Source organism: Palaemon carinicauda, chromosome 2, assembly GCF_036898095.1.
Source record: "Palaemon carinicauda isolate YSFRI2023 chromosome 2, ASM3689809v2, whole genome shotgun sequence".
Classification (NCBI taxonomy): Eukaryota; Metazoa; Arthropoda; class Malacostraca; order Decapoda; family Palaemonidae; genus Palaemon; species Palaemon carinicauda.
This window is the reverse complement of record NC_090726.1, coordinates 122,031,795-122,049,987: the sequence shown is the minus strand read 5'-3', so window position 1 is coordinate 122,049,987 and position 18,193 is coordinate 122,031,795. Positions and strand designations below refer to the sequence as shown.

At 35.8% G+C, this 18,193-nt stretch overlaps 1 protein-coding gene across 5 annotated transcripts in view; it reads right to left on the bottom strand.

Annotated features, from left to right (window-relative positions):
- by (blistery) overlaps positions 1-18,193 on the bottom strand; it is a 493,729-nt gene that overhangs the window by 62,260 nt on the left and 413,276 nt on the right. For all 5 annotated transcript variants that reach the window (XM_068357737.1, XM_068357719.1, XM_068357733.1 and 2 more), the window contains exon 9: positions 14,879-16,025. In XM_068357737.1, the coding sequence (XP_068213838.1) occupies positions 14,879-16,025 (1,147 nt within the window). The remainder of the gene's footprint in view (positions 1-14,878; positions 16,026-18,193) is intronic.

The window sequence follows — 18,193 nt, the reverse complement described above, 5'->3', positions numbered from 1 at the left end:
TTTTGTTTTCATTACTAAAGCATAATGCTCTCTTAGTATCTATGAAATATTATAATAATCTATCTCTATGCTATTATCCAGTTCCGCCATTTAATTTTCATATTCTATTTTTTTTCCTTCCAAACTATGTCTATTTTATTTTTATGTTTGTCATATATGATTTTCCAGTACTTAACCAACTCTTTTTTTGCTTTCTCATTATTTAGCTTATTTCCTTGTTCACCGCAAAGATCTATTACATGTCCATGAATATTATCACTGTTTCATAATTGGTCTACCGTATGTTTTTCCATTACTTGTTATGTATGTTTTTTCTTACGTTACCCTTTTTCCATATATAGCAATTTCCTTCTTTAATTTTTGTACTCCCCTCTTTTTTGGTCCCATATATACTCTGGTGTTTTTCTTAACAATACCCTTCCTTTTCTTTATTTCTCTTCTTATTTCATCATTCAAACAGGGTTATCCCAGGCTCTTTTCTTCCTCAAGTAATCTCTTTTTATATACTTTCAATAATTTGTCTTATTCTGCTTCTTTAATTATTGGATCCATTCTGCCATTCAATGTTTTTTTTTTCTTACAATTTCCCCTACGGTTGCTGTGTGTTTCTTCAAACTCTTTTCGTTTGTTCTAAGCTATTTAACTTCTTCCCATCTTTCGTTGGTTTTAGTGTTTCTACTCTATTCTATCTTGTATCCACACTCTACGATGCTAAGATTCTGTTTCTTTTGTAATCTGTTCCAAATGCAGAATCATATAGTTAAATTAACCCAAGAGCTTTCATTCATTCTATAATAATTTTCCCATTTCTATCTAAGTTTTGGTATCTAGAAATTTCTACATGTCCATTGTAGTCCGCTAACATCTTGAATACTTCTTCTTGATCAAGTTTTTCCTGCTTTGTTGTTATTTTATTCACATTTTTGTCTTTTTAGTAGTACCTGCTAAAAGGTAACTAACAATAATCTGAAAGTGTAACTATACGCACTACATTCAACATACATTTTCTACTTTTAGTTTCAATTTTTTCTATTTATAAGCTATTACTATTTCTATAAAGTGCCATCAAACTCAGCGCTTTTTATCATATCTATATGCATACATTATATATACATATATATATATATATATATATATATATATATATATATATATATATATATTTATATATATACATATATATATATATATATATACATATATATATATATATATATATATATATATATATATATATATCCCTTATATTTTCTATTCTATTAACATCTTTACTTAAGTTTGTTTAATCTATCTTTTGTTGTGTTTCTATCAAGCAAAAATTCTTTTTACTATTCAATACCTTCTTCAGTTTCATCAATCATTCTTGTTTTGTTAAGCACCTTTCCTTACAACCTTCGTGTGCCTTCTTCGTTCTGCCGAAAACCTTCGATTCTATATAATTTTACTTTATACACCACCCATCTTCTTCATTTGTTCTAGTTCTCCTCTCTCTCTCTCTCTCTCTCTCTCTCTCTCTCTCTCTCTCTCATATTAATTTATTTCTGGACAATCCATTAGGTTCTTGCCTTTTCCAATTATAGCCCATTTTCCCTTTAACTTTTCCTTTTGACCACAATTAACCTCGGTCTGTTTCTTTGGTTTGGTCGATTTGACAACCAGTAAGCCTGTTTGCTATTTGTGGTTTTCCTAGCCTAATAATTTCTATTACTTCAATTCCAATCACACAAATGTTTTCTTTAAACAATGCTTCACAACTAGCCGTAGCCCTTCGTTTTCTCTCCTCTGTGCTTTCCTTTATTCATTCCACAACATTGCAATACCGATTTGTTTTTTTTCCTTTTTCCACATTTCTCTAGCATCATCTCTAACTTCTTCCTTAATGTCCAAAACTGACATATTTGGTCTGTGATCTACTTTTTTCTACAACTTTTGTATTCTATATTTCTACTATATGTTCTAGTACTTTTAGCCTATCCATTGGTCTTTTTTTTTATCTCCATCAACGCTCTGTACTCTTCATATTCTTAGACGATTTCCTCAATTGTGCTGATCCAGTGTGGTATCAACACTCTTAATATTCACAAGCTTCACCGAATTTTCCCTACGGGGTGTATTATTGCAAGAGTCCGTGCTAGGCCGCAAGGGCTAGGCAATCTAGAAGCCAGCAAGCTTCTCCTAATCGTTTCTGTTACAGTCTTCCCTGATTCAAAACAGTAGGGCGATTTCAATTCAACTTCTTCTGAGCTTGTGTCTTCTCGTATTCCAGCATGTTTCTCACGTTCATACTTTTGGCAGTGTCCCTGTCTTTTTTCTTTTTTATCATCCATTTTCATTTCAGCTTTACATTTTTCATTTTAGAATACTTTTTATAAGTTCACTTGTTTATTTGACACGACAACCATTCCACACACGTGACAGTTGTTGAATTCACTTTTTCTTTTTTTCAAAATCATATTTCATAACAACTCTAGTCTGGACATTTACGTGCTCGTTTTGCCAAAAGATGCACTTCAAGTTATAATAGGAGAACTAATACTGTGAATAGAGGCCTAAAAACCATCACTGACTAGGATTTTTTTTATTCAATGTCTTATTTTCAGCTACTAAGACGCTTTGACATTTTCTCTCAAAGACCATTTTTGTATAATCCTCCTCTTTTACGACAATTGTGGGTATTGCCTAAGCATTTTAGACTTTGGGTATTGCCTTCTTAAGAGTAGGGACCAGTCTTTTTTTATTGCCTACCGCTTTTATTACATAATTATGATCGTGATAAGAATGAAGTGGGGTTTGCAAGCTCTTTCAGCACAGAACTGGCCATTGAGAATAATTTTAATGCTAATCTAGTTATCAAATAAGTTGAGATTATATATATATATATATATATATATATATATATATATATATATATATATATATATATATATATATATATATATATATATAATCTTCGGTCCTTGACTATGAATGTCATGAAGTTGTCAATTTCACTGGTATACGCATACACACACGCGCAAACATGCATTTATATATATAGTATATGAGCGCGCGCGCGCGTATGTATTTATAAAGTGATCACTCCTTCGATGGGGGCACGGGTGGTCATATTTGTACTTTTACTTATTCAACCTGCAGAGAGAGGGCTAAGGCCACAGATTACGCAATTTGTTAAGCCGTGCCTATCAGCTTACAGGTAATTTAATAATGTACATTTTACATAATAATCACACGTACGAAATATACATAAATGGACACTGGGACGCAAATAATGGACACTGGGACGCAAATAATACACATTCTTAAATTACTAAAACAATAGATTATGTTGCTCAGACACATATAAAAGGATGTCCGAAGAAAAGAGCGAATATGTAGACCATCAATGACCGAAACAAAGCATTTAATCTCTGCAGTGCAGACGTGAATCAGACTTTTGCACCGACAACAAACCGAGGCAGATATCTGGGGATCAGAGGAAACGCGAGTTCGTTACATTGCGTAACGATGACGTCGTTACTTATTGTGTCATTTTCCTCGCTCCAACTACGAATGAATAATGAGGCGAATATAACCCTATCGGACCTCCCCTATTAAAAGTGCCTTACGCATTGCCACGACCACTCACCAAGAGGCAATTAGTCATCGCTTAAAGAGCGCGGCCAGATGGCCCACTCAAGCACACCATTGGAGAGTTGGTCTTGCCAAACTCACTTTTTTTAAATTGACTTTCTCGTTCATTTACTCTTGTTTATGGCATTAATGAATGCACAATTAGATTATATTCTATACATCGCAATTATAAGAGCAATATTTCTATTTCATATCAAAATTATATCAAAAGTTGTGATAACATATGCTAAAGAAATTCCTTAATTCTAAACAAAAGGGTGAGACATACGTGTTTATTTAACAGCATCTTTCTACGTCGCAAAGGGTTCAAAGAGAATACAGATGAACAAGAACATAATATGTAATACTGTATATCGGATATAAATCAAGATATCCTTAATCGCTAACTACTTCGTCTGTATCAAGTTTTAATACAAAGGCATGGTCGGTAAGACGAATGATAGACCCCTTGCATATCTAAATACTGTTGTTAAATAACTCAACCTGAGATACAGCTGTCTGTCAAACTAAGGCATTGTACTACGAACAAAAGGTAACATGACATTGTTCAATAATAAGAACCACTAGAAGAACTAACATAAGCGTTGCTTCATAAAGTCTATGAAGGAAATCGGATACATCCAATAAAATAAAATATCACGAAAAAATGAAAAGAACAAGACTAAAACTGATCCTAATCACTGAAGGGTTGGAAAGCCCTGCATTCCAAGGTCAATTATTCAGGAAATGAACAAATCCCCAAAGTGAACAACACGATGAACAAACAAACGCCGTGTCTTAATTTCACAGCTGGTACAAATAAATCGCCCAGCAACCAGCGTCATTGTGCATTGCATCCTCTGGTGGATTCTACGGCGTTTCATCCGTCCACACAAAGTGCCACCCGTGACGTCATGGCCGGTCAACGCCAAAAATACAAAGAACTAAATTCCTGTGACACGTTCTCGGTGTCCCTGGACTTGGCACCGCAGGGGAGTGCCAGGTGGGTTACTAGTCGAGTCGGAGGAGGGAGCTTTTATTTCCCACAGATGACTAATTCGCCCTAAAACTTTCTACTTTTTGGGAGGACTTTTCTTGAAAAGCATTAAATTATCATAACGAAAATGGTTATTTTTGTGATTGATTGATTTAAAGTTTATTTTTGTGAATCAAAGTCATAGTCAGTACTGTTGAGGAAGTACAATTGCTTATCAATGAGAAACACACACACACACACACACACACACACACACATATATATATATATATATATATATATATATATGATAATTTTTTTTGCACATTTAAACGTGTTTTTCATATTTCAAATAAGCCATATATATTATTACATTAAAGTCTGGATTCTCTTAACGACCTCGAGATCAGAGCCCCAGGCGGAATCACCCAAAGACTATAATATCAGACCGGCCGGGATTTGAACCCTGGTCCAGGATATCTGTATGCCAGTGACCAGTGGCATACAGATATCCTGGACCAGGGTTCAAATCCCGGCCGGTCTTTGGGTGATTCCGCCTGGGGCTCTGATCCCGAGGTGGTTAAGAGAATCCAGACTTTAATGTATTAATATATATGGCTTATTTGAAATATATATATATATATATATATATATATATATATATGAATATATATATATATATATATATATATATATGAATATATATATATATATACATATATATATATATATATATATATAGTGTATTTATATATTTATACATATATATACATATATATGTATATATATAAATATATATATATATATATATATATATATATATATATATATATATATATACATATACATATATATATACACAGTATAGCTATGGATCTTTCTATTTTTCTGTACCCCGTTTTACAGTTGAAGGGAGTGGCTTCTAAAGTGTTCAGCCTTAGTGAGAGGGGTTGAGAGAGATTGTGTGAGAGATATTTTATCACATTCAGACACTGTAAACAAGAAAATGCAAGGCATAGATATTGGGAAATCAAGAGAAGCATTAAACCCCAGAACGCTGGATGTACCACAACACATGCAAACTATACTAAGACGCAACCAAGCCCCATCGGAAGTGTGCAATGCTTCGCCCTGAGACGCATAACCGATGACCATCGGCCATAAATCAACGTCGCTGAAAGCAAGTGAGTCGCACCAGGCCAAATATGGTCTTTGCGTTGATGAAGAATTCATAAATGCAAACGACATTGGGCAGAAAATTAATTTAAGACGCGTTTCGAAGACTATCAATTAGCAATGTTTATACTGGCGGACGTGGCTCATATATTAGGAATCAGGTGGACAAACCACTTAATTGAGATTTTGATAACTGAATAGTGACCATCTAACCCGTCAGATTAATCGATACTGGAAATAAAAGTATCTTAGTTAATATCATATGTAAATTCTCAATGATAGAAATTAAGAAAATGGAAGATCATAAGAAATAAAAGAGATATTTTACCCTACGAATCAACTGCAATGCTGCTACAGTGGAGAGATATCTAGGAAGACGAAGTCGATGCCGTACTTAACAGAGTTACTAACCAATTAGTTGTGCTCCCCGTCTACACCAACTAATTAGTTTAACTAACAGTCGTTACCATTTCAGAAAAAGTAGTTTGAGTTTCAGTAAATTTGCCATCAATTGCACAAATGAACCATAGATAAAAGTGTGGGCATCGCATTTCGCAATTTAGGGGGCTACCCTTCAGACGAAGTACTTTTTCAAGTATCTTACATTGCAGGGCTTTTACTGTGAACTTTTTTATATTATCATCATCATCATCATCATCATTAATATTATTATTAATAATATTATTATCATCATCATCATCATCATCATCATCATTATTATTATTATTATTATTATTATTATTATTATTATTATTATTATTATTATTATTATTATTATTATTATTATTATTATTATCATCATCTTCTGAGAAAATAAAAAAATTGAAATAAAAATAAAAATAAATCCATATACTTTATATTTTTTACAGTATCTACGCATCGTCAGACTACACGACAGCTAAATTAAAGTTGGGAAAGAAGCCTTTAAAATAAGATAGTAAAAAATCACAATTCTTGTGAAACAATGGAATTTCAACGCTTTGGAATCACGATATTTCTAAGAAAATCATGTATATGTCTTTGGTCTCACATGATTGTCGATGCCTATCATCATGTACTTCAAAAAAAGTTGAATAAGAGTGAATTTTTTCAATACAAAATTAAATTTGATAAGCCTTTGAAAAACTAGTGTATTAATATTTCCTCACCCCCTTCCCCCAAAAAAACCCCGTAGCAAGGACCAATTATTGCCAAGGAACGAATACTTATTAAATGTTATTTACTTCAATTTACATTGTATCCGCGAATCTGACACACACTTGTCTCTACTTTCTTTTCTTTTCTTTTCTTGTGGCTTTCTAGCACTTAACTTGGCAGAATCCTAAGATATTTGGAAAAAATTATACTTCTAACAAAAATAAAAACATGCATATCTATATTCATTTTATAACTGAAACAATACCACCGTATGAATTCTAAATCTTACATCAGATTTGGCTTGTAATATTCAAGATCTGGGCACGGAATGACGAGCTGGAACCTTGGGATTAATCTCCAGTTACAAGGATTTTGGATGTCTCAAAACATTTTTAGTCCATCTCCATTTGCTCTTGGGTAGAGTGATTTAATGTGTGTGTGTGTGTGTGTGTGTGTGATAGAGAGAGAGAGAGAGAGAGAGAGAGAGAGAGAGAGAGAGAGAGAGAGAGAGAGAGAGAGAGAGAGAGACCCAATGACCCTGGTTCAAATCCCTCGCGTATGAGAATCAGTCGGGTACAATGAGACTACATAAAGTCAAATTTTCATTACATTGAACAAAATTCCTTTACATAAGATCAAAAGATTCAATAATGAAGGAAACTTTCCCTAAGAATTGAAATCAAATATCATTAACATTACTTATTAATCAAGTATGGATATGTATATCTCTCGTAATAATGCTGACTTCACAGACCTAAAAATACCTTTTATAAATATCTGTGACCCATATCCTTCTCTTTATTAATAAGGCAAAAGTTTGTTAATTGCTTTAGGGGGACAAAAACATTTCGACCCTAAATTTTTTATATTCATTTACAACCTCCTGCTAGATGAATAAAATAATCAACACGAGAATTAAAGCGGGTTATCTACATGTCAACTAGTTTTCGCAGTACGTTGGCCCACTTTGGTTTGTTTCTTCAATACCTTGAGAGTCAAATACTTATTCGTAGAATTAGATATTAGTCATTAATACAAATGCATGGAAGGACTAATCCTCAATTCATAATTTATTAAAGAAATGCAGTATACTATCATATTCCCATATAGGCTCCTGTATATGCTTCTATGTGTGAGCACGCCCACTAATACGCAGTAGATATATATATATATATATATATATATATATATATATATATATATATATATATATATGTCGGTATATATATACATATATATATATATATATATATGTGTGTGTGTGAGTGTGTGGGTGTGTGTGTGTATGTGCGCGTTTGTGTATAAATGTACATACATACATCTGTGTATAATAAAGAAAAAGTGTCTGGTTGTCTACACATACACACAGACAAACACATATATATATACATATATATATGTCGTATATATATATATATATATATATATATATATATATATATATATATATATATATATATATATATACTGTATATATATTACATAATCATTCTACCAGTTCTTCATTTAAATTATCGAAAACACATCACAACTGATACAAACCAAAACATGCATACATACGCAAACATCCACAATTTACCTATGCAAACTAAAAACTGACATACCAGCCAGTGAATCCCCAGCCCCCTCCTATGTCTACATGAGAGGTGGTTGTATTTCAACATCCACTTACTTAACGCTATTCGCTCTAACACGCTGCTGAACACAAGGAAAAACATTCTACAGGACGAATCATATTTGAAGACAGCATTTTTCATATTTGTCTTCAGATATGAAATATTTCCATACGCGTATCAATCAATTTACAGTTTACTATTTTTTTCCGTACTGTGCGCGTTTGCCATAAAACAGCTATTACTGAGTGAATGAACAGTAATATAAAATAAAATAAATCATGTCAGCCAACGGCTGAGATAATAGCGGAAAAATGCAACTTTACAAAGACCGTTTGAATCAGTGACAAGGAAGTACCCATCCACTTCGACGATTCAGCATTGTCACTGTCTTATTTATAGAAGCAAAGCAATAAAAATAAACAAGATAATTAAAAGAAAATCCCACAAACAAGTACAATTTCTGGTCAAATCTACTGTTGCATTATAAAGCATTAAAACACTCTTATCTAGGCAGCTTTGTTTATCTTCCATTCGTCTTGGCTTAAACTTATAGCTGAGAGCTCTTGGCAAATCACTTGGGTCTTTGTGTTCTGCACTCTTCCGTCTATTGGACAGGACGACCAGCTGTAGACAGAAGGCAGAAAAAGACAGCCACCTCATTCTATCAGGGCTGAGCTGAAATTACACTGCCTACTCTTAACGAAGTGATCTAGCTATCTGCTCATTTCTACGTATTATAGTCGTTTAATGTAAGGAAGTAAGTTTCTCTCATACGCAAATTCCACGTGTAACTGAGCGTGAAGAAGAGTTTTAATTTGCATGCGTTAAATAAGAAACTGATTGGTATCTAGTCTGCTTCAAGTGTTGACCTCTTTTAAAGCAAATGGGGAACAATGAGCAGCCAATAAATCTTCATTCGGAATACATTTATATTACTTTCCATTGGGACAGACTATTAGCGTTTTTAAATCAAAATAAATAAAAAACTAAGTTAAAAAGAAAGCTTTTCTGATAAAAAGTCGGTCAGGTTTTGAAGGGAGTTGTAAAACCAAGAATTTACCTCGGAGAAACATAAAACTCAGTTACCTGGAATAGCATTTGATGATAAACAATGCATAGACACTCTCCAACGCACACATTTTTTTAACCATACATATACATTTTATATTCGAACAGTAAGATTATATGTAAACATGCAGTACATTCCTACAATACACAGACAAATAGCAAATTAACGTAAACAAATTGATGACCTGGACGTGACTTATACATTGTATTATTCCCATGATAACAACTTGGAGCAAAAAATGAGAGTGTATATCTTTCAACGTTGGTTTGACTCACATCCTTAACACCATTGAATTACCTACTTAGATAAGCTTTATTTGGTATTCAAAAAATTCCTTATCTTGGAAGTATTTTCTCGTTCAGATGTCTCATTCTAAATGTATTCATAGAAAAAGAAAAGTTCCTACCTAATTTATTAACAAAGAAAGACAAACATCATTATTCCCACAACATTTTGCAAAAAGAAAAAAAAATCAACACCACAGTTAATTATCAAATATACATCATCCATCGTGTGCATAAGTAAATTGTTCCTTTTAATCTAATCTTTATTCCGAGTTGATTTCTTCCTCCTTCGTGAAGATTCAAAACAATGAATGGAATTCAACCACCTGGCTGTTGTCACCCCTTCTGGCATTCGTGTTGCGTTAAGAAGCTAGATCATTATTCATAAAGCGTCCTCTGAAATCTCATCTATGTTTCCCACGCCTTTTATCCATAGTAAATCTTATTTTTTTACCTGTGACCTCTGAGAGAGAGAGAGAGAGAGAGAGAGAGAGAGAGAGAGAGAGAGAGAGAGAGAGAGAGAGAGAGAGAGAGAGAGAGAGCTTTCTGCATATTCGAAAATTTCTATAAAATATTCTGAATATGACGATAATTAGGAATTTAATACAAAATGTCTTTACTGTAGATGCTGAAAATGACCAGTTTGACTATTGATAAATAAAATGCAATGAAGGAGTAACTCCAAGGGTTGAAACTACGGTATGAGAGTGAATGGCGAAGCATATCCAATCGTAGTTAGATTGGGAGAGAGAGAGAGAGAGAGAGAGAGAGAGAGAGAGAGAGAGAGAGAGAGAGAGAGAGAGAGAGAGAATAAAACGACTGGATCATCAAAACAACCGACCGCAGGATGACAAAGAGCGTAGGCAAAAACCCGGTCCTCATGCCCTTGGAAAGGTCATTTATATGACCCAGCCCTTAGGAAGGTCAATCATTATTGCCACCTCCGATAATGGAGAAAAGGTCATAAGTTAGCATATTGCCAGCGCAGTGCCTCAACTGTTCATTTGACAATCAATCTCAATCTCTCTCTCTCTCTCTCTCTCTCTCTCTCTCTCTCTCTCTCTCTCTCTCTCTCTCTCTCTCTTAAAAACACACACGCAATTACCCAACATGTTGAATAAGGCAAAATAACTAATTAAGTCATCAATGTTAACTGTTTTTGACAAAGATTTTAGAGCAAAAGTTGCAGTGCAAAGTTCCAAGCAAACGGAACGTCGGGAAGAGAGCGATAACCTTAGCGATAAAAAAAATCCTATTCAAACATCGATCGAAAGGTACACGCATCGAAAGATGTAAGTATCGTTATTTTCTTCGATCTATAGCAATCACAGGTGAGAGTAAACATGACATGAAATGAAGAGTTAAGCCAAGGGAAGGCAATGACTGGAGAACAAGCGATTCTAACGGTCGGTCCAATGAAGAGAAACGAACGGCAGCCCGAGTTCGGGGAGAGAAGCGCGGAAGAGCCCAATTTAGGTCAAACACAAGTTCTGGGTACGGGAAATAAAAAGCAAGATACTCAGGTCTCATGAGGTAAAAAGACGCCATCTAGTTCAACGGAATAATTACACCGAATTACAATGTACAATAACCGAATTGGTCTTCGATCATTATATTAACAGTCAAGATATTTAACTTTAGGCACGACAGAATAAGAGAAAGAGATGTATGACAGGCAAGATAAGTAAGTACCTGTATGATACTGGAGATTAGAATAATAATTTCGTCTGACTAATATTTCCAAAACTCCATACGAGCACCACTACCCCGATTTTTAATTTCCCATACGTGAAGGAATTTTTAGTTCGAATCGTAAGTTGGCGACCAATAACCCTTACAGGTACAGTTGGACACATGAGTCCCTGGTACACCTTGCTCAGAAGTGCACCACATCACACCCTTACCTTACGGCGAGTAACAAAAAAGGTTGTGTAGGGAGAGCTGTCAAAGGTGGTGGACTGGGCTAAACATAAAACTCTCACGCAATAAGGTTGTGCCTGGGTGCACTTCATCAAAGCAAGGTGTACTAAGAATTCCTGTGTCCTACTGTACCTTCGATTCTCGTTTAGATCTAGTGTCTACCTTCGTCTATATTTCAAGAATTAAACCCTTCTACACATTTGTCTGATTAGGATTAACTTCAACAGCCATGCTTTAAGTTACACCTCTTGTACTCTTTTTGTAAGAACATAATTGCTAAAAAAGCTTTCAGTCATACTTGGACAAAATTCTTTTGGGTGCCTCTTATTTACTCTTATTATAAATATATTTTTAAATGTGCATCTTCTTAGAAAGAGGAATATGTATGATCGCCGTCACATTGTGGCGAGAGCAAATACGAAGTTATTTGATAAGAGACCATTTTATAAATTACTTCAACAAGAATAAATTTGTTTACACAACTACAGCCAAAACTGGGTAGAATTCTACTTCTTTCTGGTTTCTTTGCGATCTTCTGGATTGCACATAAACGTACGTGCACGAAAAACGCCATCACAAACAATGCCAATAAAATCGGAAATAAAACCTACTGAAACACAACAGACATTTCTTTTGGTTTCTTTTCATATTTACCCTGCTCAAGCTGAAAACTTATTTACCTCTGCACCTCCATTTCGATTAAACAAAACAACAATGGTCAAGTGATCAGCATTGCTATCTATTTCCAAAGGCGTGCGTGCTTCTCAATAAAGCAGTGACAGCAGACAGACAAGGGGCGCGCCAAACGTCGATGAAGAATTATTAGAATATCTGACATAATTGAACTGCTTTCAATCGACTGATAAAGAAGCACCAATTCTAGTTTCTGTTCAGCAATTGGCAATGGAAAGAATTCGTACTAAACATCCTAATCAACTTACTTTCAAGTTTTTAACCGTCAAATCAAGATGTACCGAAAAGGAGAGGGAGAGAGAGAGAGAGAGAGAGAGAGAGAGAGAGAGAGACTCAATTATAAATATTAATAAGCTTAAGTAGTTTCGTTTAGGGCACTCGCAGCACCACTATTCAGAGGCTACCATAACCGTAAACTTGGCCAGAAGGGCAAAGGGAACACGTCAAATAATTCTCTTTAATTTTCTTATAGAACTCTACCTAATCTGTTTAACTTTAAAAAAAGAATTATAACTGACTTTGAATGTATTCGCAAATAAATTGAAGTCACAGTATAATGTTTATACTTTGATTGTTGAACTTATGTTAAAAATCTTGAGTGACAAAACCATCATTCTAGAGCATAGTATTCGCAAGGATTCTCATTTATCAATAAAACTGACAGTTTGTAGGAACATGTTAAAGGTATCGTATGCTAATTCAAATTGACTATTATCGACAGCCAATTGAATATTTGTGTTTTTGGTAAGTTTCATGACTCAATGCACATGATTCTAAATATTTGTCAACGCTTACTAAATGGGATTTATTTTCTAAAAACAACAACTTATACTGCTACTGATAAGAATAATTATCATTATCATACAGCTTAGAAAAAAAAACTTTGTAAATTTTCAACAAATCCAGTACATTTTCTTTTTAAGAAAAAATAGAAATTTGGCATATATAATGCAATTGTTTTTAGATCACAAATATCAAGACACGATATCCGAAAAAAATGTGTTTGGTTACTACATTTATCTACTGATGACAAGTCTTTCAAAAGCCATAGGCAACTTCCTTATTACTCATTAAACAAAATGATGATAAGCAAAGAGGAATAACTAACAAAAATTGAATTTATGCAGCAGAGCACGCATATTGTAGTAACTTTCAATAAGTTTCCAAACGAGAGAGAGAGAGAGAGAGAGAGAGAGAGAGAGAGAGAGAGAGAGAGAGAACCAAGTACAGGAAGCGACAAACTGCCAGCCATAAAAATCTAAAAGCGAATCTCTGAATCTAATTGTTCGTTTCACTTCCTATCCAAAGCAGTACAAGGATTTGTAACTTTCTCCAATGCAACGATAATAGTTGCCGAACATTCGTCCCATAGTAAAAAGACGCCAAATACAGAATGCCCCAAATGGGAAATTATATCCTGTGCCGCGACCAATGAAACTCTCCAATGTCATCAACTCATTGCACGCAATGCCATCACTCTATAATAAAACTAATCATTATGGTGCTATCAATCACAACGCTTCATCTTAGCCTAAAAAGAACAGTATACTGTACATCCACACATACATCTGTGTATGTGTGGATCTACAAAACTTTTAATTCTTCAAGCGAATGAAACATGATTGAACCTTAGCGCTCGCTTGAAACTGCTTATGTGAAAATAAAAACATGCGTTGATACTCTTCTCAAATTTAGTGTGTTTCTTGAATTTAAAACTTAATGGAATTATCTATCAGGTGTGCAATATGAAAGAAAATATTAAAGTTCAAGATTAATTTTTATTTACATAATCGAATTCAATGAAATCTTCCAAATATTTAAACACACACACACGCACGCATACACACGCATATTATATATATATATATATATATATATATACTTTGGCAACAAACAAGCGAGCCAGTAAGGAAAGGGAGGGGCAGACGAGAAAGGTCAAACGAGAGAGGCTTCCATTATGCTTAATTGCGACTTCTTAATGACAAGAAAGTGGCAATCATCTCGTTATCTGTATTTTCATTGTTAAAGGTCACATAGTAAAAAACTGACACATACACAAACACGAGAGAGAGAGAGAGAGAGAGAGAGAGAGAGAGAGAGAGAATGTATTACAATGCATGTGATCTGTAATAACAGGAATTAAAACAAGGAAGGAATGGGAGTGAAATGAAAGCAGCAATAAAGGTCATGGTGAAGTTGAACGCATTCTCTCTTATCTTATTTGTTATTGTCATTAATATTCTTTTACTACGCATGAATATACTCTGAACTAAAAGGGCACAAACTACGTACTTACGCTTTGAAGAACATGAACATCATAATTATCTATTGGCACAAACTACGTACTTACGCTTTGAAGAACATGAACATCATAATTATCTATTGGTAGTCTGCTTACCTGTGGGGATCGAATGAGAAATCGAGCGAATCGTCCAGCCTGGAGGCCGACCTCGTGTGTTCTGAGCGTGTGAGAGTGGAGGTGGGCGTGCCCTCTCCCGCCATGATTCGTGAAGTGAGTGTGTGAGACCTCTGCCTGTGCAGCGTCCCTCCACGACTTCCAGGTTCTGGCGACGGGGATGGCGAGGGCGATCTACGCGTGGTGGCACTGGTGCCTCTCTCTTCGGGGCTTCCACCAATGCTGCCAGACATTCGCCTCACCAGGCTCGGAGATTCCAGACCCGCCCTGTGCTGGCCCAAGGTCTCCCTCGAGTTCCTTCTATGTATAGAAGGCGAGGCAGGTGGATGGATGACCTCGGCGGGCTCTGATGTTGTTCTGTGTCGGCTCAAGAGGGGAGATGAGGTCACGGCACCGTAGCTGAAGGGTTTGCTGTCGGTGCGGGCGTGGTAAGGAAGGTCCTCCGCCGTTGTACTGAGAGAGGAGTCAAGGAGTGAATCGTGGGTGGTAGAACCACTGTAGCCATTGACAGGACTCAAGGGAGGAGGAGGAGGGACATACTGTGGGATGGTGGTGGTAGTGGTGATCATCTCCAGGGACGTCCGTCCTGTCACGCTCGGCCGTGACTCCGTCTTGGGCGCCATGTTGAAGTCTGGACAACGGATAGAATCGATGTCCGGCGCTGGAGTTTGACACGGTCTCAAGTCGGGGATACTTTGGATATCGAGCAACATCCCCTGGAGTAATTCGTCCAATTGGCGGGCATCCACGAGGGGCGGCGCAACTCCGCCGCCCACCCGCCCTTCCGCCACCGCCGCCGCCGTCCCTCTGGAGTCTCCAGACGCTCGTGAAGTATCTGACGTGGGCGGAGAGACAGGTGCTGCGCCGGCGGAGTTACTGGAGGCTATGCCCGAATCTATAGAGGCAGCGTAACGACCATTAACAAGGCCGTGTGGGGAGGGCGTGAGGGCGGCAGAAGGGGCGTTTGGAGAGACCGGGGAATGAGGCAAGGGTGCGTGCTGCTGCTGATGCAACTGCTGCTGTTGCTGCTGCTGTTGCTGTTGCTGCTGCTGACTGGGACGCTTCTTTGTTACAGTGGCATACAAGGATCCGTCAAGCGGGCCCAAGGTGTGGCTAACTCCACTCACACCTGGAAAAGAAAAAAAAATATTAAATAAGAGAACGTCTTTCAATTTCAATGTACTGGCTATTTTTACATGAATGATCAGAAGTCATTTTAAATACATTTCACACTGATTGACTTTCATTTCATTTTCCCTTAATGATCCAAATCAAGGCAAAAAATTAAGAGGGTTACAATTCATACCTATATACTAAGATCTATATTAATTAGAGATTAAAATGGGGGTACATATATTTTTGCAATGTATTCAAGAGTAGTCTAAAACTACGGAAAACATATAGAAATATTTCCAAAACCAGTCGGAACATAACGTCACTTTTAATATCTAGAATGGATGAAGATGAACCCCAGTTACATTAGGAAAAATAGAATAAAAGGCGAAGAAATGTAAATAAGACTTACAAAATTCTAATTACACTAAAATAAAATCTTTTAAAAGATCAAGAATGTCAAATATATTGAACCACAAGCTAATGGCAAAACAGTCACTATCGACAACAATTATCAACACCATGCCAAAGAATATTTCGATTATCTCAAAGGTCTTTGCTCCTTAATGCAGAACACCGAAATCTTCAGTTAAATCCCGTAAAACTCAACCTCAGCGACCCGAGGCACTTTCCACTTTTTACCACTTCGCAAATTCTTTCCAGAACATTCTTTGATATTCTTTTCAGTTTGGTGCAGATGCAGACATCGTTGAATGGCACAAAGAGCGTTCTTTCCTGGTTTACCGTTCCACTGAAAATGTGGGAAACCGGAATTCCCACGTTTCGTAGGAGGGGATGCCCCAGTGTTTAAAGGTGACACATGACTGTAAATTGACTGGGAAAGAGATTATGTTAAAATTATATTTAAAATTACCATAATATGAGATCACTGAAATTGGCTCTTAATACTTTTGGCATTTGTTTGGACATCGTGATATCCAGAAAAAAAAATTACGCCATAATCACTGGGCCAAATTTTCAAGCTAACATGATATCTTCTAGATCTATTTCACGAAGATCTGCATAAATGGTCTGATTAATAATAATAATAATAATAATGAGCATGACAACAACTGATTTCACTATCATAATAACGTAAAAAAAATTGCGATACATTGAAAATTAGAATATTCACAAAGTAAGATTGGACCAAGTGCTAAACTGATATATTCCAAAGACAGTAGCCTACAGAACCGGGCATGTAACATACTTACGAGAGAGAGAGAGAGAGAGAGAGAGAGAGAGAGAGAGAGAGAGAGAGAGTTCTACTTATTCCAAAAACACGAGAGACATGCAAATATCTCTTCCAACGACTATATTCTACTAATATATTTGACCACCATGACGGGCAAAAAACCCAAAGGGTTTGACTGGTTTGAAGATTTTGCCAAATAATGACATACAGAAGAAGTACCCATTATATGACAAAATTCGTCCCATACTTATTTTTTTGGTTTAAGTTTATCATTTTAAAAAGATCACGTGGCCTATCGATAATAAACTAACTACAGAATTCAAGATGACACCGTTAAAGAGACAGTCATACTTTAAAAGATGACGAATGACGGTATGCAAGTTACCCCAACACCAGAACTGTAGCAAAGAAAGAGAAAAAAAAAAGTAGCAGTGACAGCTCTCTCTCTTACCGCCCGCATCATGCAGCATCAGATAAACGTTATCTGTACATAATACATATGTCACCTTTCTAATGAGTTTATAAACAACATAATAATAATAATAATAATAATAATAATAATATTAATAATAATAATAAATCTCCGCTATATAATAAAGAGCAACTCTCTCTCTCTCTCTCTCTCTCTCTCTCTCTCTCTCTCTATATATATATATATATACATATATATATATTTCTTTAGTCACGCTCAGCGGCATTGGCAGACGTGTGACTACGAGGTCTCTCCCCGTTCCTCGAATAGGTGGCGAGGAAGTAGTCATATCCTAGTGAGAGGGGGTACCCCCGAAAGGTCCACTCGGAGGGGTGGTAGAGGGTTGAATCTGTGTGTTGTGTGCACATCTATCTAAACATTTAGCCGACATCTTTGAAAGGTCGCGTACTATAATAATAATAATAATAATAATAATAATAATAATAATAATAATAATAATAATAATACCAAAAGCGACAAACAAGGACTTTGTGCCCGAGTGTGATCTGCATCAAAA